Source organism: Pseudochaenichthys georgianus, chromosome 8 (assembly GCF_902827115.2).
Source record: "Pseudochaenichthys georgianus chromosome 8, fPseGeo1.2, whole genome shotgun sequence".
In the NCBI taxonomy this organism is placed as follows: Eukaryota; Metazoa; Chordata; class Actinopteri; order Perciformes; family Channichthyidae; genus Pseudochaenichthys; species Pseudochaenichthys georgianus.
In genome coordinates, this window is record NC_047510.2 from 4,278,633 (window position 1) to 4,301,571 (window position 22,939).

General features: G+C 41.2%; 2 protein-coding genes across 3 annotated transcripts in view; one reads left to right on the forward strand and one right to left on the reverse strand.

The window, feature by feature from the left end:
* Window positions 1-275: 275 nt before the first annotated feature.
* Window positions 276-15,883, reverse strand: engase (endo-beta-N-acetylglucosaminidase). Of its 2 annotated transcripts, none has more exons than XM_034089331.2 (14): window positions 15,805-15,883; window positions 12,509-12,612; window positions 12,230-12,431; window positions 10,037-10,185; window positions 9,766-9,920; window positions 9,296-9,444; window positions 9,035-9,206; window positions 7,656-7,762; window positions 5,959-6,070; window positions 5,268-5,455; window positions 5,020-5,162; window positions 3,931-4,030; window positions 2,915-3,026; window positions 276-2,313 (listed from the first exon to the last, which is right to left on the reverse strand). In XM_034089331.2, exons 1-14 carry the CDS (start codon window positions 15,843-15,845, stop codon window positions 1,921-1,923), a joined length of 2,127 nt encoding a protein of 708 aa, XP_033945222.1. In that variant the 5' UTR covers window positions 15,846-15,883; the 3' UTR covers window positions 276-1,920. The 2 variants fall into 2 exon arrangements, with proteins under 2 accessions (XP_033945222.1, XP_033945223.1); XM_034089332.2 differs by having other exon boundaries at window positions 15,732-15,815.
* A 3,412-nt stretch (window positions 15,884-19,295) lies between these two features.
* Window positions 19,296-22,939, forward strand: part of csnk1da (casein kinase 1, delta a) — a 33,031-nt gene continuing 29,387 nt past the window's right edge. The window contains exon 1 of the mRNA XM_034088802.2: window positions 19,296-19,802. Coding sequence (XP_033944693.1) covers window positions 19,727-19,802 — 76 coding nt within the window. The 5' untranslated portion in view covers window positions 19,296-19,726. The remainder of the gene's footprint in view (window positions 19,803-22,939) is intronic.

Here is a 22,939-nt window from a genome sequence, read left to right on the forward strand (position 1 = left end):
CATGAAACTGGGTTGAAATATGTGGTATATTTGGATAGGTAAATCTTGTCAAGTGATAAGTCTGTAACCCGATACATCACCATACCGAAGTGAGACTCCACAGCCAACAATGTTAAATATGGATTATGATTGAAACACACCATTTGTGGTATTTTACCTTATGTTATTATTACATGTTATTGCATTTGTCCAGCAGGGGGCAAACTTACTCTTGGTATTAAAAGAGCCTGTTGTATACGTTCCCCAGAGGAAGTCCCGGAAGCATGTTACCAAAGTATCAATCAATCAATCAATGTGTATTTATATAGCCCAATATCACAAATGTTACATTTGTCTCAGTGGTCTTCACAGTGTGTACAGAATATCAGTATGACAATACGACACCCTCTGTCCTTAGACCCTCACATCGTACAAGGAAAAACTTCCGAAGAAAACCCACAGTTTAAAGGGGAAAATGGGAGAAACCCCAAAGTAAACCAGTTAAATCTACTCTTACGTTGTGGACATACAATTATTGATCACAAGATACAACACCATGGCATTGAGAAACCTGAGATGTATGAGTTAATATGATTAAGACCATTGTGCAAACGTCATGCACAGAACATGCATATTAGCCCTTTATATGCTTCATATAATATTCAGTAAATGATCCTTTATCAAATGCCGTCTTAGGCAACACAGGAGACTGAAGATACTGCAGCACATACAAGTAACATGTAGTAACATAAGGAATGGTTAAACAATATGGGGAATACAATAAGACTTCAATGAGTAGGAATGGATATTGAGCAACCTTATCAGCATTATATGACCATGTTTTGATATTTGTTGTTCATATTAATTTCATATAGTTGTAGAAATAAATGTGATGGTATTTACATGCTGATTTGCATGTATAATGGTTAGTGTGATAGAGAGACTATGTAAGGTTTTGAGTGCTTGTTGATTGTTATACGTGTTCCTGCCCAGGGATTGCAGATGTAGCCAACATTAGCATATAGCTAAATCTGGCATAATTCAGATTTGGGCTTTTCTATGCATGATCCTTGTTTATGAAGACATAAATAAAACTCAAGTCTACTCTAAACACGAAATGTAAAGCTATAGCTAGTTAGCACAAATGCTGGCAACAGGTGGCAGCAGCTAACCTGACTAGCATCATCATAAGCTTACTTATTAAAACAGAATCTTTTAATTAGTCCAACCATTAGTAATTCAAAACCTTCACGTACCTCAAACCCTTTAACCCAAACACAGTTTTTGTACAAATGAGATATGATGCGATAGTTAGCTTAAGCTGGTAGGTGGACAGAGCCAGGCTAGCTGTTTCCACATGTTTCCAATCTTAATGCTAAGCTACATTTTAAGATCAAGATGCTAATTGTTCTCACGTTTTAATCACATTCATTTTAGCTCTGGACAGATTTGCCCAGTTGTCAGTTATTTATGAATTCAGGTGTAGCCCTGAAGAAAACCGCTTGGTATGATTGAATAATGATCCTTTGGTTGTTACCTTATCAAGAAGGGGTGCACAATTAATCAAATTGTTATATAGAATATATCGAAATCCTGATATGGATTATTCAAATTGCAAAAGGCACAACATTTGTAAAAGGCTAAAGTACAGATTTCCCGGCTGATAAATTGTATTCTACACACTTAACAAAACATCTTTGTTCCCTATGGGTCCTTGCAACAAAAAAAATGGAGTATGTTTTTCAATGACAATGGGAATTCTGATTACAAAACCTTCTCTACCTGGCCTGAAACCCACAATTCTTCTAAAATCGTGAATTGCAATTGCAATATCAGTCAAAAAATAATTGCAATAAGTTATTCTGCAGGCCCTAGTTTAATAATGTTCATCATGTTGTTAACCTTCCCATTCTGTAATGAAGTGACATTCAGATCTTTAAGTCATTTTGTTTTGGCCTCTGTGTAGCTGAGGCTCCTTCTGCCCCAGTGGCTCTCTGGCAGCGGGAAGCCCTTCCTGATCACCGGCTCCACCACCAACTCCAGCATGCCGGGGGCTTCTGGGACCTCCAGCTCTGTCACTCTATAGAGGTTAGAGTACGCCCGGCCCATCAGAGCCAGCTGGCCGGGGGGGATCCGGGGGTCGGGTCCTCTCAGCCGCCGCCAGTACACCCTGAAGTGGCGCACAAACTCTGTGGGGTAGTCCCAGTGCATAGTGGCGTTTAGGTGCAGGCAGGGAGAGGTGGAGGTTCCAGCACCACGCAGCCACACCACGTCATAAATACACAAGCCCTGGACCAGCTGAGGGGGGGTCTGCAGACTGGCTCCATCCATCAGCTTATTGAGAGACAGAAGAGGAGACAAAACTGATCCAAGTCAGATTTATCACAACAGTAGTTAGTAGATTTACACAAACAAAGAATTTGCTTCGTTGTAAAATTGTGCATATATTAGTACATCATAGTCTAGTTGCCAGCAGTGTGAACCCGGAAATGTTGAGTACCCCAACGTTTTATGATATGAAATGTATAGTACGGGTCCCCAGCACATAGAAACCTCCGGATTCGTACTTGCATATGTTGGGCAATTTGCACATTTAGCATAAGTTGCGTTAATTAGCATGAATTACCATTATAGCCTATGCAGACAATAGTTAAACAATGGCTTGTCCGATTTGGACAATTTGTTGTGGTTTTAGGAGTTATGGAGGATGTTGAATGTAGAACTATTTTAAAAGCATTTCAAAAAACTTAAATAAATGAAAAGAAGGGTTTACAAGAAATATAAAAAAGTAAGGCCATTCAAATAAAGTATTGTAATTCTGAAAGACATGAAGTGCCTCTGGTGCTGAGACATTTCAAATGGAAGTGCTCAGGTGTTCATGTAAGGGTAAAGAGGAGGTCAGTGGAAGCTCTGTGACAGTGGGCCTCGCTCTCACCAGGATCTCTCCCACTCTGCAGCTGATAGGCGTTTCCTGCGCCTCTCTATCCCTCTGGATGCTCACACTGACTTCTCGCAGAACACAGCCACGGAGCTCCAGCTGTGAACATCTGCCCATGGGGGAGAAACCAAGACTTTAGCATGACATCCTTTTACTGTAGCTGTTATTCACTTAGAGTTACCTTACCCGCAAAATTGGGAAGGTTAATTCAAAAATGTAATCTGTTACAATTACTAGTTACCTGCTTAGAAAAGTCATTAGTAATGTAACCTCCCCAATATTAAAGTAATGTATCCTGATTACTTTCTGTTACCTCAATATAAAATATGCAAATAAAGACAATATCAAATAAATATCAATAAGACTGCTTTTACTTATTGTAGTCTGATCAAAAAAGAGTAGACAACACATCAATGTAACATTAGAAAAGAAGAAACCAAAATATTCAACAACAACGTGACTACTTCTTAGTGTTTAAAAAAAAGTCCAATACTGAATTTGATGATGATGAAGTAAAAAAGCAAGCAATGTTCCGTCCACTACTTTAATAACTTGCATGCTGTGGAAATTATGTTTCAATATATTAGGTAATTATGCACGTAAATATACTTTGTTAAGTATGCTATTACCACTTTACACTCAAACTTTATTCAAACAGTCCCAAAGTAACATCAGTCGTAGTAGACAGGTTAGTTGACGTGAGTTAGCAAACATCAGCAGTTAGCAGTTGGTCGTACCCCTAAAAGCTTCTTCAAATGAGACGTAGGCCCCTCGGATAAAGAGAGTTTATTAACAGCTACAGGCAGAGCTTCCACTTAACGGTGATGTGAGCTTTGTTTAGAAAATGTTCCCCCGGTGAAAGTGTTTTGAATTGTTTGATGTTTTGTAACATTGTAATCCTGGTAGTAATCCCCAGTTTAAAAAAATGTAATGTGATTACGTCTTTTTTTTCTGAAACTCTAACGGATGACAGTAGCGCTGTTGCATGTATTCCGTTACTCCCCAAGCCTTACCCGATGGTCCAGCCGCCTGCACTCAGGTTGCCACACAGCTGAAAGAACTGGCTCACCGACTCCAGCCCATCACCCAGTCCTGCAGCAGACACAAGGGGAACTGCACACACACATTTAGAGGTTAGCACCACCATACAAAAGTGATGAACCTTTACAACCATCAGCACCGAGGAACTAGAAGCAGGAACAAGTGTTTATGGAGATTTAATAAAGCAAATAAACAAACAATTACCAAGCAGAACCATGCGGTCAACAAAATATCTCAAAGCTAAGCTTATCCCCATTGTCATACGATAAACCCGCACATAAAGAAATATCATTCAAGTTAAAAACCGTTAAAGCCCTAAGGTCGTTCCAAGGTCCAGGTCCAAACACAAAGGAGCCCCTTGACTTTGGAACAACCTCTCTGAGGAGATCAGGACTGCAACATCTGTCTGCTCTTTGAAGTCACCTTTAAAAACTCACTTTTACAATTGCTTTTATGTGATTCTACTTTTAGTCTTATTTTATTTTTCATTTATTCTCATTCTATGTACGGTATTTCTGTTTTATTATTTGCTATGCATTTGACTATGTATTCTCAAGTTGAGTTTATTTTGTTAAATGCACTTGCTGTCCGTGTATTTGTATGTTAAATGTTGTAAACTATGTTTTGAAAGGTGCTATATAAATACAATTTATTATTATTAACCACACCCAGGTGAAAATGACCAGAAACGATCAATTACCAATGTGTGTGGTGTAAACAAAAAATGTGAATAATAAAACAATAAACACAGGCTAACGTAGCATCTTGGCTCATACAGTACACCCAGTATGCAACTTGATGGGGGATGCCACAAGGGGTTGGCAACATTTCTAAAAATGCATGCCCCACGTTAACCTGCCACTAAACCCAGGAACAATCTGGGGTTAAGGATCTTGGCCAAGGACTCTACGACATGGTCCTCTCACTGTTAGACACTAATTGGCCCCCAAAGCTAGAGCAAATTACAATCTGTGTCTCAGATCAGTAAGTAAGAGTCCTAACGTGCTGATGTTTGGGAATCATGGTCAGACCAGACACTGGATGGATGGTGAGATACTCACCCTTGACATCATGGACGTTCATGTGTGTGCATTGACTGGGGTCTGTTGTCTTCAGTTCCAGGGACATTCTGATCCCAGGCGATGACTTGTAGATGAGGGCCACCAGAGTCTTGGGGGCCAGGAGTACATCGAGGGAGAAGATCCTGTCAGAGTGAATGAGGGGACAATTGTTTTAGGGGAGGTAGAAGTAGAGAGATCTAATTTTCCTCAACATTAAAAAATGTAATGAGGAAGAAACAAACACACACTTTGCACTAACTGGAGATGTGTGTGTGGCGGGGATGACTCCCTCCAGCAGCAGCGAGCAGCCTCCATTCCAAGCGTCGTCAGGGCAACTGCGGCTGCTCAGCCACCCCCCGCCCTCCAGCTGTGTGTTGTTGTACAGGGGCTGCACCTCCTGGGCACTCAGGTTAAACCAGCTCCTGCTTGCCTCAAGCTGCACACACACGCGCACACACACGCACACACACACACACACACACACACACACACAAAATGCGCAGTCAGCAAGCAAAGACTCAAAAGATAACGTATCCCACATCTCATGGTGATAATGTAAGTATTTGTAGCATTATGACTGAAATCGTCAAAAAAATAAAGCTGTTATATTCAATATACAGTGGGCTTAATAGTGTGCCAAGTGGCACGCCAATCTTTTCTTGTTCCAACGAAAACACTTTTTTTTAATTAACAATTTTCTTCCTTTTATGTAAATAACATTTACAAGTGCATTAAAAAACATCAATATAGAATAAAATAGCTTTTTACCTAAAAGAAAGTGCCCTTTCTTTTGAGGACCCCCCCCCCCCCCCCCAACAAGAGAATGTTATTAACTGGCCCCCAGATTCCTGGCCCATCATGTTTAGTATCTCTGGATTAATGCCATCATATAAATGGACTGTTACTAGTTCAAAGCACTTAGCGGCTGCTTTTGGGTACCTGTCCTCTCCTGTAGATGGCCTTCCCAAAGCCCTGGCAGAAGGAGGAGACGAAGGGGAGGGGTGAGGCGGGGCGATGGATGCTCAGGAAGTCTGACAGAAGAGCCCAGAACCTGCACACAGCACATCCCCACTGACTAACATGCACTGAAAGCGTTATCTTCTTCTTTATTGTGTGTTTGTTAGGGTTGGGAACTGAAACTCGGTTCCAGATGAGAACCGATAAGAAAATGCCGAGTACCGGGTACCCATACAAAATACACAATTTCGGTTCTGCTTAACGGTTCCTAAACGCGGTAGACCCTGTATTCCACCGGGTCCGTTTGCGCCGCGGTGACCCGGTGGAATACAGGGTAAGGCGGTGTGTTCTGGAGAATCACAGAACGGCCGGTCGTCAGCGGGCCGTTGGCGGCCGGCTTAGTACGCTGGCGGCCGGTGTTGTGTCAAATTATGCACCCCCATCATGAAATGCACCCTTTGTCACGGGAACGCGCATTTGTAAATGAAACGTTAAGACCTTAAAACGATGCTTAAAACGAAAACTAAACGTCCAGGTTTTTTTTTTTTTTTTTTTTTTATAAAATGGTAATTTACAGACTGAGTCGCTTAGTGGTAGCTCATATAGTCTTGATTCTTGTGGTTATATTTTTCGCTCCGTATTTTGATGGTAGTGGTGTCGAATCCTGGATTGTTCATTCATTCGTCCCTTCTTTTACGTTCCCACAGAACTAAACTGCATTCTCAATTACGTTTAGCTAGAAACGTATTATCTCCCACGTTACGTTTGTTATCAACGTATCTCAAATACGTTTATTTTCTACATATCTTCTAGAAAAATATTTTCTACCACGTTACGTTAGTTATGAATGTATCTCAAATACGTTTATTTTCTACATATCTTTATAGCCATTTATTGTCTTGCATATTTGTCATATAATAAACAAAATATATGTTTACAAATGTTACATAGTCTTTGTCAGCATATTTCTTGCCACGTTATGCACCCCTTGCTACCTCACAAAATAAAAGTCTCACATTCATGAAACTTGCTCCATTCATTGGTACTAGTCCTACAACCATACCCTGAAAAATGCTTGAGGGTGGGAATAAGAGAACCATCTTTTTGGGTGCATTTTATGACAGGCCTGCTTATCACAATATGTAACCCCTTGCTATCTTACAAAATAAAAGGGTCACATACACCGCCCTTAATTTTTTTAAATGGCATCATGGAAGTTGCGCTGACAGGCGACAGAGGTCCACAGTTGCCCTGCAGCGAGGCTCCCCCGCCCTCCCGTAGACAGTTCACGAGCTCAGTCACTTCATAACACCAAAGATGGGTCGCGGTAAACGCTCTGAAGTGAGGCTCCACTACACTAAAAAAGAAAAAGACAAGGCACAGTGCAATGCCTGTGAATAGCTTGCCACAGGCATAGCTCAGTTAAAATAAAGCACAGCTATTGTGCAATACATTTGTATTGCATGTATATTTTTTTATTTGGAAAAATGTCAGTTAAAGCAAAAAGATATTTTTGTCATCTAAACGTTTGACCTCTTTCTTTTACAATTTTGGAATCGAAACGGGGAATCGATAAGAACCGGAATCGATAAGCAGAACCGGAACCGGAATCGATACATTTCAAACGATACCCATCCCTAGTGTTTGTACTTAGGTGTTATTACTGATTTCAATCATACTTGTCCTGATTCTTGCGAAACTGGGTCTTATCACTGAGGGTCTCGTACACCCAGCCTGGAGCAAACAAGGCAACAGAGAAGTTGTGCTTTCGAATGATTTCCAGCGCCTGTGGACAACCAAAACAAGAATGTTCACATCATTTAGAATGGTGCAGAAATGAGTTATCATTGGTGCAGGAAGGAGTTACCATTGGTGCAGGAAGGAGTTATCATTGGTGCAGGAAGGAGTTACCATTGGTGCAGGAAGGAGTTATCATTGGTGCAGGAAGGAGTTACCATTGGTGCAGGAAGGAGTTATCATTGGTGCAGGAAGGAGTTATCATTGGTGCAGGAAGGAGTTATCATTGGTGCAGGAAGGAGTTACCATTGGTGCAGGAAGGAGTTATCATTGGTGCAGGAAGGAGTTACCATTGGTGCAGGAAGGAGTTATCATTGGTGCAGGAAGGAGTTATCATTGGTGCAGGAAGGAGTTACCATTGGTGCAGGAAGGAGTTACCATTGGTGCAGGAAGGAGTTACCATTGGTGCAGGAAGGAGTTATCATTGGTGCAGGAAGGAGTTACCATTGGTGCAGGAAGGAGTTACCATTGGTGCAGGAAGGAGTTATCATTGGTGCAGGAAGGAGTTATCATTGGTGCAGGAAGGAGTTATCATTGGTGCAGGAAGGAGTTATCATTGGTGCAGGAAGGAGTTATCATTGTTGCACTCCTTCCTTTTCTCAATGGGTTTTTAGAAAATGTTTATGAATACCGAAATACAGCGGTGTAGGAATGAGTCCAAAAACCAGGAAATTAGTTTGCATTTGACCACTTCCAGTTCCTTCGTCTCAAAGTCAATGTTGTTGTTTTTTAACGTTTTTGTAGTTCGGGTTAGCAGCAGAAAATAAAATCTGTGGTGAAAATAAATGTAGGAGATTTTCATGTTTTGTTTTTGAAAAACGGTAAATACCAAAAAAAAAAAATACCAAAAAATAAATAAATAAATACCTTGAATATCCAAAGGTTCTATGTTTCATAAACTCGGAGACTGCTACAAAGGGACTAAATAAACCTTTAGTTTACACGCCTAGCCTTCAGTGTAGGGGTGGTGATGAACAGACATGTGACTATGATGACGTTTGTTTATAGCCGAATGTTACCTATTTACTTATGACTATTGCATTTCCACTTCAGAAATCATAAAGTGGTGGAAGTATGTGGAGATGACCCTGGTGAAGAAAACGTGGAAAAACCAATGGAAATATCCCATTGCTTTTAATGGAGGGAGCCCTTGCGCTGGGTTGACCAACACAAACACTTCATCTCCGCACCACTCTACAGTCAGGGCTGACATTAATGAAAACGCCTTCAGCAACAGAAACACGTGTCCCACAGTGTGTACCTTGTTTGTTTCCCACATTCCTCCCACCACCTTGCCTCGAGCAAACACGTCCACTCCGACGTAGACGTCAGCCTGGCGGCCATCGAGGCCGCTGTATCCCGTCATCCCCTCCAGGCTCTGCTCTGTCCAGTTGTAGTTGGTGAAGAAACCATCACAAGCACCGAAAAACACCCTGAGATTGAGATAAAGCCTTGTTTTGTTATCAATTAATCATTTCCCTTGGTCGTCTAAATGGTCTGTTTCCAACTGCCATCTCTCTACCTGTTGGACTCATTCAGCTCGTTTTGCCATTTTAGCTCTCCTTTCTCGAGAACACTGTCGTACCACAGCACCAGGCTGCCGGGCACTCTCTCGTGCATCTGCTCTGTCAGATACTGCAGGAACAGAGGAGTGTTCTTCACCGCAGCCTCCTGCACACACAGGACCCCATCAGGGTTATTGCCAGGAGCATTTACACATACAGGGAATTTGCTCTGGTGTATGATGGCGCCATCATACACATACGAAAATAAGCTGGAACAGAAGGTTACAAATATATATGACAATACAGCATGTGACAAATAGCAGTTTATTATATTACATGTTAAAGTGGAGGGTTGTGCAGGAATGTCACAGATTCACAAATGTCCCAATCCACACTAACAATAAACTTGATTCTGATTCAAATATGTGGGGACCGAGAACATCTGTACTCCAAGGTAGTCCGTATGGATTGGGATCGGGTTACTCACGCTGAGGGAGTTCTCGATGTTGATGAGCCAGCCGTCGAAGCCGTAGCAGTGGCTGATCTGGACCAGCCTATCAGCCACCGCGCGGTACGACTCCTCGTCTTTCAGGAAGGCCTCGCACACCACCGCTCCGTCAGTCCACTCTGTGATGAAGGTCCCTGAGAGCGGGAGGTCAGGAAGCCCCGTTATGGCAACACTGACGCTGTTATGCAATCAAACTATATTTGAAATGATGCAAGATTGGAAGCTCAGGATTACTTTGCTCGTTACCCACCAAGAACGACGACTCCGTGTGTATGTGCTGCATTGGTCCACACGACAGGAGGAATGGTCACCATGTTGTGTGTGAAGTAGTTGAAGATATCAATGTACTGCCAGTGGTAGAAGGCATACGGAGCGTCGCTGTGTGTGCCCTGGGTGAAGCTGAACAACAAAGAGTGTGTGACAACAAAATTTACTTTGGAAAAAATGATTGCCACAAAGATGGTGGCACAGCACACGATGAAATGGAGAACAATCAGCTGGGATATGGAATAATAAATATGCCTGGCATGTTCTGTGTGTGCTTTTGTTTGTTGGACGTATTGAGTTATTTGAAGTGTTGAAGCGATCCTATGGACACTTTTCTTTCTTTCTTTTCAATCAAATTAAATTGTCCATAGCTTTTAAAACGTTTCTTTTTTAAATGTTTCTTCATCTGTTTATTTTCCTGTATGGAATCACTGCCGGATGCTAACTTGCATACGTTGGGTAATTTACACGATTAGCATTAGTTGCGTTAATAAGCGTCTTTGAGAACCAGGAAAAGAGCGATATAAATACTGTGTATTATTAGTAGTATTTTTGTTAATTAAAATGAATGGCATGATAGCCTATGGAAACTATAGTTAGAAAATAGCTTGGCAGTTGTGGACAATGTTGGAGTGGTTTTGGGGCTATTGAGGACGCTGAATACATTTCTGACAACTTCAAAATTAACAATGGCAGTTTTAACCAGAAAATGCCAATATTTGTACTCTGTGGACTGATTTAGATTTCTTTTGGGTCAATGTTGAAGATTTAGGGGACTCTGTATGATTTGGATAGGACAATCTATTTGAAAAAAATGGTCAACAGTCGACACAATCACCTTCATGCTGTGCTCTCTAATCCAATGGTCACAACACAACTCATGGTAATCCAAATCAGCCCACAGAGTACAAATATGGCCAATTTCTGGTTAAAACTGCAATTTTTGATCCTGAAAATGTCAAAAATTGATTCAGCATCCTCGATAACCCCCAAAGCACTCAGAAACTGTCCAAACCGGCCAAGTCATTGTTTTACTATTGTTTAGCTATGATGCCTTTTAGTTAACAATAATGATTCTAATGGTGCAACATATGCAAGTTATATGCTGGGAATTTATAGTGCTTCAATATATATGTGGGTTTCCTCGCTATGAAATGTTCTCAGACCGAAGGGTGTCGCCCTGAGCATTGTCAGGCGATTATCATATGGATGTAACTCGTGGAGAAGGCCTGCTTCTCCACGAGTGCGAGGAAACGGCTCGTACAGTAGCTGCCACATTGTTGCCGCTCTTGGACTACGGGGATGTTGTGTACATGAACGCCGCACGCTTTAGTCAACTGAACATCATTATCAATGCGCAGATCGCTGCCCTGGTACAAGCTCATCTACACCGCTATGCTTGGACGGCTGCCCCTCCACATATCCACTTACTATCACACAAACAGAACAGCTATAGACTACGATCTCAAAATGACCTCACTCTGTCCGGCCCCTCAGTACGCACGGTGCTTGGGGAAAAGCCATATCATACTCTGCCCCTCGACCGGGAACACGCTTCAGCAGGAACTTAAGCTGGCCAGTTTGATACCCATCACGGTTTTAAACTCATTTTAAAAAAGCTGGAGAAACCCTCTGAGGGTGTTTGACCTGCTATATCTGACTGTATGTGGACTTCAAGGACTACTTTCTTTACGGTGTTGTATTTGAGTGTTGCCTCTGTCCTGTCTGTCTGTAGCTTTGTGTGGTGTTACTGACCTTGTGTCTCAATGAGATTTTACACCTGTACAAATAAAGGCTAAACAAAACAAATGGTAATGAACATGCTGTGCTTCCCCTTCTGTCTGGAATGTGTGTCTCATCTGTATACCTGACATTGCTTTTCTGTGTCTGACCCTGGTACTATCTACACGTGCAGGACCTCTGTCCTTTCCAGCTGGAAATATAATTGATTCTGTTAAATGCTATAACTCTTTATTAAATAACACGACTTTGGTTTAAGCTTGTATATTTGTTATTTTCTTACCAGAAGGTGATTAAGTGTGGAGTTAGCATCCGGCAGTTTCTATGTGCTGGGGACGCGTACTTTATATTTCTAACATAACACTTTGCGGTACTCAGCATTTCCGGGTTCACTAATATCTAGAAGTCTGTGTGTAACCAGAACTCTTTTCCATACCGGTCATCTAAGTAGCCGCCCATCATGTCGTGAGAGACCAGGGTCCGACGGGCACTCGCGGCGAGGGGAGGGTCCCGAGGGGCCAAAGGGACAGCTGCCACATTAAAGAGGTTCGCATCGCTTCGTTTCCACGACAACAACTCCTCTAAAGTCTGAAGGCCGCAGCTGATTGGTTCGGTGGTGTCAGGGTCGTGATGTTTGGCTGACAGGGACAGGAAACAGAAGGTCACGTATAAAGCGTGGTTTGATGTGGAGGCTGAAGGACTGACAGAGCCTCACCTGGTAGCGCTGAGGAGTCAGAGTGGACCACCTCGTGGACCACCTCGTGGACCACCTCATGGACACTGCTGGAGTCCATGGGCTGGTCCAAACAGGACTCTGGCCTGGGGAGGACGTTTAGGAATCATTTACTAACAGATTAAACAATCGATAAGATAAGATATACTTTATTGATCCCACATCGGGTCATGTTTTCCTTACAGCAGCATGTAAAACAAGGCATTGCACATAATACGAAATTAAAAGAGTAGAAAATAAACAATTATAAAATTGAAACATCTCAAAATAGAAAATAAAACAGGAGTCAAAAAGTTGACTGTGATACAGATCTGTAAACTATCTGACAAACACTACCAAATTACAGCTAGCACAATATCAAAGTAGGATATTAGTTATTTGTCAATTCCAGATTCTAATTTATGAGTTAACAAAAAAAATTCAATTTTAGAATAAAAAACAGACTTTCATGGTTTTTTTTAAATATTTATATGATTATATAGAGTAAATATTATTCTGTGATCCGTATGACTTTTCTCTCTGTATTTTCAATTCTTTGCATTGTAATGTATTTTTAAGCCCCGGCACATGACTTACCTCCAGACTTCTTCTTGATGTTTTCAAACTTATCTGATATAAAGTTTGTAGTTATTTTGACATGGGATTTGCAGTTTTAGGAAGGCTATTATAAACTATGCTTCCTGCCTTTTCACTTCAACTAACTCTTTTGTCTGTGCCTTGTCTCTGTAAATATTACAATTGTATTAGTTGAAAATAAAAATAAATCTCAAACAATGAACTTAGTCAGTAACACAAACGCAGTCCCCTGATACTAGACCCCTCCACTTCAGTGCACTCATTACGGAGAGTGGGGCTGCACACTGAATCCAAACGTTATCGCATTATGGACCTGTGACATATCGAAATGCAGTAACTATCTGCTGAATTATATGTTAATATCTTTATGTAGAAGTAGATTAACATTTAGTATTAGCTAATCATCTGACTCTATAAAGTAAATAAAGATGTGAAATAATTCCAGCTGAGTCAAAAAGTACAATATTGGTTTCCAAAATGTAGTGGAGTGGAAGTATATCATAACAAGTTATACTCAAGAACCTCAGAGTTGTACTGCAGTACAGTACATGACTAAATGTTCCTATTCCATTCCACCACTACAAAATGGAAATGTAAGAAAAGTACACTATAATATTTTAAAACTGTACTAAGGTGGGGTAGGTAAGTTTCAGAAACCGGCTCGAGATACACTTTTTGTTGTATTCCATGGAATGCTCTTAACACCCGATAGCAATGAATATCTGAAGTGCTTTGACAATAAATACATTAAAAAACATCATCAGTGGAAGCCGGGGTACTGTAAAAAGTACAACCAATCATCTGAGCCGGCTAAAATAACTGGATGGCCTACCTGCCTGTCAGCCTTCCATCTGTGCACAGACTTATCTCGTGCCCTCATTGGTCATGTGCGCGCGTGTGTGTTGGAGGAGGGGCTCTGTGAGGAAGTGGCAGATTTGCGCATTCGAGCTGGTTTCTCCAAAATGACCTTCCCCACCTTTAAGTAAAACGTACTTTCCACCACTACGGCTGCTTATTTCCTTATGTTGGCAGCGCACACTGGCCACATTGTTACTTAGAGGGGGATTTTCGGATACTGCAGTTAGGGCTGCTCAATTAATCGTATTTTAAATCACAATTACGATGTTGGCTTGCAACGATTATGAAAACAACATAATCGAAATAAAATTATTTTCTTTATTTTACTTTTTTTTTTGTATTGGTTTTTCAGCTGAATTCTACTTCAAGTTCTGGGTAATCAACTGTTAAAAACATACTGTTCACATTTCTTTTTTCAATAAATGGATGGATGTTTTCAAAGTAAATGGATAATCGTTTTTAATAATCGTGATATCAATTATTGACCCAAATAATCGAGATTATGATTTTTGCCATAATCGAGCAGCCCTAACTGCAGTCGAGGAATACTCTGTTACGAGTAAAAGTCATGCATTGAAAATATTACCCAGGAAAAAGTACAAAGATATTGCCATCAATATATACTGAAAGTACAACAATTAGCACTCAGTCTGCACAATGGCCCATTTCCGGATAGTATCAAGGTCAGAAGTATTATCGGCTAATTGTATTTCATGTAAAAAAACTCAGTATACAGAATGGATCTTTTGGAAGTATTACAATAGTATGGTTATTATAATATCCTGTTTTATCTCTAATATTTAAGAGCATATTAGTATTGTAGTTTGTCAATGTGGACCAGATGAGATACTTGTTGTACTGTGTAGATTATTAGAACAAAGCATTCATCTGTCTGCACTACAATATTTCATTTTACATTAAGTTCGTGTATATATACACAGTATACTGTAGACTCCTGCATGTACTTGGTCACTTACAACATTCTCTGCATTATTTAACTTTTTGCTTTATTTATTTCTGACATGTATATAGTTGACTTCATCTGCATTACTTACACAATGGTTTTGCAACATTATTTGCACTCTTGTATTCTACTGTTTTTTCTTGCACTATTATTTTTCTTGTTTAATGTCCTATATATTATGTTGCAATGTTGGAGGGCCTTGGGAGTTAAGATGTTCGTTGCCATATCTACACTGTAGCATCTGACAATAAAGCCCTTGAACCTAAAGTACTGCATTATATCAGCTTCTCATTGTGTATATGTACAAAGTAACTGTGAGTGTTAAATAAATGTACAATATTGGCCTCTGAAAGGAGTAAAGGTAGCCTATTAATAACACCGCAACTAAAAGTAGTCATCATCCAAAGTAACCATTTTAGAAATAATAATATCACAGGGTTATAATTATTGATCCATAAATGTGTTTTACATTGTAATCGTACAACTGGCAAAGGTGAAGATACCTTTAATAACTCTTTACACTGCCAAGCACCTAAGTCCATAACAGTAAACGATATTGTAGTAGTTGATTTATTACTGTATTAAAAATATTAAGCTGTAAAAGTAACTAGTAACTAATCTTGAAAAATAAATGTTGTGGAGAAAAAAGTACAAAAACTGCTTGCGAGTAGAAGTATGAAGTAGCATAAGATGCTACTTGAGTAAATGAACTTTCCACCACTGGATTTCCACATCATTAAAGGAGTACAAATGAAACTAACGAGTGACATGTCTCCAGTGTTGGAGCAGTCAACAGTAGTTACTCACTAACTAGCAGACGATGATCCAGTATATTCTGAAGCTGAACTTTCAGCAGTAACAGAGGGACAGGTGAGGTTACCTGCTGGGCTCCAGATCCCCTTCACTCACAGACGGGTCCATAACAGCACCAGCTTCAGAAAACACGGATGTGTAAAGAAACTGTGAGGAAACCGGAAACGGAAAGCTGCATCATGGAACCAGGAACCACAGCACAACACTTCCGCCCTTAATCCTTCACAATAAAAGCGTCTGCGCTCCCATAAATACAAGTGTACAAAAAGCAACGTTTCAGGAACTTGAACGTTAAAACCCTGCAGTGGTGTACATTTACTCAAGTACTGTGCTTAAGTACAATGTTGAGGTATTTGTACTTTACTTAAAGGTCCCAAGTCATGGCCATTTCTACTGATCATAATTCCATTGTTGAGGTATACTAAAATAGATTTATACTGTGCAATTTTCCAAACTCACATTGGTTTCTCATACAGCATCTCTGTAAAGTATGTGTATTCACATGGTATTCACCGGTATTCACTGTCTGTCCTAAACGGCTTTTTGGAGCTCCTGCGCCGCCCACTACAGCTATAGTAACTTTAGTTACTTTGCAGGTATAGATGAATGATAAACAATATGATCAACACTTAAATAAGACTTTAGTTAGATCTGGATTGAATTCACAATATACCCTGCAGTAAATAAAGTAATTAGTTCCACTTTACCAAGTTTTGTGAAGCCGCCATTGTATGCTGGCTTTAGGATTATTAGCATTAGCATAAACCCAGCGCACCAACGGAGAGAGACTAATTTATGGCAACACAAAAAAAAACATGGGAGCGGTGGAGTGGGTTTTGTTTTCTGACACTTTGTGAGCAACTTACTTAAAGTATATTTAGATGCCAATACTTTTATACTTTTACTTGAGTAACATTTTCAATACAGGACTTTTACTTATATCAGAGTATTCTTACACTTTGGTACTTTTACTAAGTACAATATTTGAGTAGCCTACTTCTTCCAGCTCTAAAACCTAGCATAACCCTGTACTTCAATAAGTGTACATTCCTGCTCGCGTAACATATTGTGTTCCTTTTTAAAGGAACTGCTCAGATGTATTGAATGTTGTACATTTTATAATCATATATTTGATTATTATTTCAGAGGAATCCGTGCAGTGGGTTGTCTACGAGAGGACGGATTGAGGACAGACAGCTGGACAAAGAAACCACTCTTTTGTTGTTATGCAGGACCAGACTCTTTACTTGCAAGAGATTGGCCACCAGCAGCAAACCAATACAGCAACAACCAATGGACTCAGCGTGGAAAGCAAATATGGTGGCCATAAATAATACTTGCACGCATAATGATATAATACTGTACATGCAGGGCCGTCCCTCCCTACAGGAAGATCACGCAGACTGCGTGGGTCCTCACCTTGTGGAGGGGTCCTCACCTTGCGGAGGGGGCCTCACCTTGCGGAGGCGTCCTCACCTTGCGGAGGGGGCCTCACCTTGCGGAGGGGTCCTCACCTTGCGGAGGGGGCCTCACCTTGCGGAGGGGGCCTCATCTTGCGGAGGGAGCCTCAACTGAGCTTATGCGGCACAATTAGTGTGCTGCGAGGCCCCCCCCCCCCCCTCCGACGACGCTCACGAAACAGAGGGCCTCATATAACTTTGCGTGGGGCCTCAAGTTGGCCAGGGACGGCCCTGTGTACATGTATGAGACCTGCAACACAGGCATCGTAAAGGTCCCATGTCATGCTTTTCCGGTTATCACCCGCCCCCTTGTGTGTTATGAAGGTTTTTCTGCATGTAAACGGTCTGCAGAGTCACAAACCCTCAAAGTACACCCTGTAGCGAGTACAACTCTAACACAGAGAAGACCTGTCTATGCTGCCCCAGAACGCCTCGTTGGAGATATCTCTTTTCCCATTGTGTTCTTCCTGGGTACAGTGACGTGCCCATACCCAAATGGACCCATTGGTCCAAATGGACCAATCCGTGCAGCTCCTCACACACACACACACTCTCTCGGCGGCGAAAAAACTGTGACAGGCTTACACTGTGCGTTGCGTTTGGGGGTACGGGGGGGTGCAGGTGCTAGTGGAGCCTCGCAGATGGGGGTGCTGCAGCCCCCTCAGCACCCCCCCCCTTCCCGCGTCCATTCGCGATGTCTCTCGCAGACCTCACGCAGCAAGCAGGAAATGAACCCAGCTCACACTGTCCGCTCCTCACAGCAGCGAGCCGCACGCAGCATTCTCATCTGTTTGTTATTACTGGTGTCATGTTCTGGTTGCTAACGCCATTGTAACACATACACACTGATGTTCCGCTGTAACGGTGCATGGACTCATCAGAACAGAGTGGGCGAGCTGACCAATCAGAGCACAGTGGGCGCACAGGGGGGGGGGGGGCAGGAGCTCCAACAAGCCGTTTAGGACAGAGTGAATACACATGCTATACAGAGATGCTGTATGAGAAACCCATGTGAGTTTGGAACATTGCACAATATAAATCTATTCTAGTAGACCTCAACAAGTAGATGTAGATCAGTAGAAATGGCCATGAGACCTTTAAAATGGGACCTTTAAAATATAAAGATTGGTCTCCAACTGGAGAACAAGATAACGGAGTTTAGGAATAGAAAATATATTAGGCTATTTTGGGAACATTTTGAATATGTATTTTTTTCCTGATAACTATTACTGTATTTGCTGCACAAGAACACAAGATAATACTATACTACGGCCCAATCCCAAACCACTCCCTCGACCCTACCCCTCCGTGACGGAGTGAACTCCGTCTGTAGCCACACTCGCAGCTCAACGAGGCTCCCTCCTGTCAGATGGAGGGAGTAAATACAGCAGCAAGCTTTGGGACGGCCTCCCCTCTCTCCGGCAGAAACAAGAAATGACGTAACTGTATGTAACAACGGTTTCAAATCAGCATCTCTTAGACACAAAGTTTAAATGAATAACTCAAATAAAACTTCAAACATCTTTAATTTGTTACTTTTTTGTAAAGCTCTTTTAGTTTTAAACCTGATGTTTATAAGCTTCTTAGTTTTTGCCACAGTCTGTAAATATACACAACTTTATAATAAAATGCACACATTTACCTTTTCCTAGACTAAACACAGACCCTAAGTTAAACACATATGAGGCTATCATGAGGTTGTTAACATCGCAGTTTATCAGTGGATGTTTGCTGGAACTACCTAAACAAAATACTAATAAAAAACATGTCAAACAGAGCAGAGGTTGTTCGTGTAGACGTGCACCGCAACTACAACATAAAGCAAAACACAATGACATCAGACTCGTGGTGTAAATGAAACAATTAAGCTGGATTTTTTAAAATAAAAAAACATCATAGAGCTGATTTACAAACAAATTATATCTGATTAGATTTCTTACTTACTCTTTTTTAAGGACTGTTAAAATGGAGATTGAACTAAAAAAGAGCAATACGAAGAATCCTAAACGATTAACCGTGTGATTTATTGTGTGTATTGTTTCCTGAATCGGCTGTTACTGAGCATGGTGTCTGTTGGCAGCTCTTCTCTGAGAGGCTCTCTGGCAGTGTCCTCCCTCGGGCAGCAGCAGGGAGGTGATGTCAGACAGGCAGACAGACAGACAGCTCGAACAGATCACTGACAGAGGCATATACAGGATCCTGCGGTACCCTCTCAAAATCCACCTTCATCCGTACTGAATTAAAGCGTATCCATCTCAAAAACAGCAGGAGCGTAAAGTACACACTTGGACCTTTCTAACGAGCGCTTTATTAGCACGGTATGAGGTTATTAGGATTTTAAAACAAGAGGCGAAAGATTGTGAGAGCTGACTTGACTATCCGGAGAGGATATACTACAGAACAGAGGACACTGTTCATCTTATTTGAAAGGAGGTTTCATGTTTCGGATGCTAAACAGGCTCGGGCTGTAAACCTGAACGTTATTTTGGGTACATTTGGGAGCTAGCGAGCTGCTTGCTAGCCGAGACCATGGAGCTGAGAGTGGGGAACAGATACAGACTGGGCAGGAAGATTGGAAGTGGATCATTTGGGGACATCTATCTTGGTAAGTTCTCATAAAATAAACCTGCATTCCTGTCTTTGTTTTCCAGTTACAGCTCAGCCTGGTAGATAAAGCTCCATCTGCCTGTCTGTCTGCTTGTTTCCTGAACAACTACCTGACAGTCGATCAGCTGTTTACTGTTTAGTGTTAGCCACATTAGCTGCTAAGCTAACAGGAAAAAGACGTCCGATACATTGTGATACTTCACTTTAATACGCCCGACCTGCAGTAACACTTTGCCTGTCATAATGTCAAATTAAGTTCCCACTGAACCGTCTTAATTGAGAGAACATAAACTACCGACTGCTTTGTAGCTTTAGCTAACCCTAAACTAGCATTTAGCTAACGTTAGCTCATATTTGTGTCCGCTGGAAGCAGCAGCAGCAGTCCGAGAACAGAGCAGCTGAGCAGGCCACAGGCTGTACTCTGAGGTCCCTGGATGTAGCACCAAAGGCCCCTTCACGGTCCACCTTTGGTCTCGGTAACAGAAAGACTCTGCAGAAATAAAATAAAACGGGAGAGGTCTCCAGAGGTTAATTATTACACTTTAGTTTCACAATATGTTGTATGAAAGAAACCCATATATCAAACATGGGATTATGTGTCTGTGTCTATTGAAGGCCTAGTGGGTTTCAGCTAGCATGTAACTGGTTAATAAATGATCCTTCTGCCTGTGTAGTGCTTGATGGGACATGTTCACATATCACCCAGTTGTATCTACTTATGGCCCAGGGCTAGGTAGTGTGTGTAAAGAATTGATAGGATGGGTTATTTGAAGAGATATAATCAGCAGTTGAGAAAGTTTAATATTCTCTCTTCATAAAAAATGGCATTCAGATTTTAACCAACTATGCTGTCCAATCCATCATTACTGAGCTATGTGCATTTGAGGGACAGACTAGAGATGGGAAAGCATAGATAAAGGAAATAATTTATAAATCAATAACAAATCTGCATCAATCTAATTGGAGTTCCCACTGAACTACAGGGAGTCTCATTGTAATGCATCCTGACCATATTGGAGGTCCACATTGTTTGAGAACAGCTGATCTCATTTCTAAGCTCAAGACTTAGTCATCTGAACAAGAATAGAGAACAGACATTATTAATTGATGAAGCATTGTTACTGGCTGTGGATGACCATGGCTTCTGCTGTTATTCTCAGTGTTGGTGAATCAGTCATTTTCTCATATTAGTCCATGAAAAGGACAAGGTATATTATATATAATATTCTGCTCACAATGATATAAAACAGAGAAGCAGAAGAACATTGAGAATCTTCATTGTTTCATCAATGAAACAATGTTTTGAATAATGAAATACTGTGGTAAGCTGTTAAGAACTGTTATACAAGACTGCTTTAAGTCTGTATCATATTCTTTTCTGGAGCCTTCCAATGTTAATGTGTCAATTGGAAGCAGTTTGTCTCGAGCCCTCATGCTACTCGACAAAAATGAGTACCGAATTTTGGCATTAACTTGTTGCCAAAATATTGTTGCCGGCTATTCAAAGTATGATTATAATATTTCTGCTCATAGTTAATCATATTTCTTTGCATGTACTGATCAAAGTCAAATGAAAGTACCTGGAAAATGTGCTGGAAAAAATAGAATTTTGACAGTGGGCTGTATGACCTGTCAATACCTGATATTTTTCTATCCTCAGCCATGCTCCCATAATGCTTACATTGTTGTGTTTGTTGTTGGCTGAAGGTGGATAGGCTGTTTGAATACTGCCTGTGTGTAAAAATGACAAACATTCATAGCTGTTGGAATAGTTTAAAATCTTTGCGAGGCTAGTCTTGACAGCTCTGCTATAGCTTACTTGGTGGCACGTTATATCTTGCGTATCTGTTGCCAGACTGTGGTTTTACGGGGAAATGTGCTCTGCTATGTACTGGGCGGAGGCACTTCCTGGACTCTCTGAGGGGTCATCTGCAAACGTTGGACCTAGCCCAGAAAAGTCCACAGGGAGGCTTGTTTACTTCATAGTGGAAATAGCCGTCAATATAAACAATGTACGAGTTGAAAGTGGGTCTCGAGTGATTACTGGTGTTGTGTGAGTAGGATGGTGTGAGAGACAGAGCGGGAAGCGCTGCTGTGCCCATAGTGCTAATGTGTTTCTGGGGACTGGACTCTTGTCATTTTGGATTTGTCATCCCGTGCATCATCCCGAAGACTGCAGTTCTCCATGTGGGGCAAGAAAGAGTTATGTGTTGGCAATCGGAGAAGATCGGTGTCGTAGAAAGAAATATCCCAAAATAAGATATGTGGCAAACACAAGCTGACGTGATTTTCACCGCGATGCTAAAAAGTTGATGTTCTTGCTGAACAAAACATGTTGGTATCATAATCATGTGTTTATCTCCAATTTCAAAATCCAATGGAAATATCCAATTGCTTTTACTTGAGGAGTTCTGGGTTAGCCTACAAAAGATACGTGCAGTGACGTATCTTTTGTAACAATGTGACGCGTAACTTGTGTGTATTGTGTTTGTTTCCCGGGGCAACACTCACAAGGAACACCGGCTGTTCTTATGACTGCTGTGACGTTAAGTTACTCCGTTCTCCGCTTGTAATTATGCCGAAGCTTCAAAGTTGTATTTATCATCTGAATTTGCCGAAACAAGTTTAATATTCTGAAAACCAAGACTTTGTTTATTTGAAACCAGATGAAAACAAACTGTCACGGACCCTGCCGTGTTATCTATGATTACTATACGCCTTACATTCATAATGTCAGCCGGAGGGAGGGGGGGGGCGCTGAGGAACAGCAGAGTGCGGGCTGACGGGGGTCTGTGTGGACACTCCCCTTATTGTGCGTCAGCAGAGGCTACACGTGTCTTAGGTTCAAGTTAGACAACTAACGTCTGGGTTAGTGTTCATGACTTCATGTTTATGTCATCTAATGGTTCATCTCAATGCACACGCACTTTCCGTGCTTTCCAATAGTTTAAAAATAGTTTTATTCCACTGTTTAATATCCTGTCAATACAAACATGCTACTTGTAAAAATGAAATAACATTTCTGTGAACTGATATTTGTTTATTGAGATTATTAGAGGATGTTCCCTGAAAGATTGTAAAATGTCAATGAAGATGTCAGACTTAGTATATTTGTTAATAATTACATACAATACA

Excerpts from the sequence above, each read along its gene's own strand:
- engase (XM_034089331.2), bottom strand. The coding sequence starts at position 15,845 with ATGGACCCGTCTGTGAGTGAAGGGGATCTGGAGCCCAGCAG. Across the intron at positions 10,186-12,229 it reads GGCGGCTACTTAGATGACCG|CTTCACCCAGGGCACACACA; the intron begins GTATGGAAAAGA and ends TTTGTTGTTCAG. Across the intron at positions 9,921-10,036 it reads ACACGGAGTCGTCGTTCTTG|GGACCTTCATCACAGAGTGG; the intron begins GTGGGTAACGAG and ends TCCCGCTCTCAG.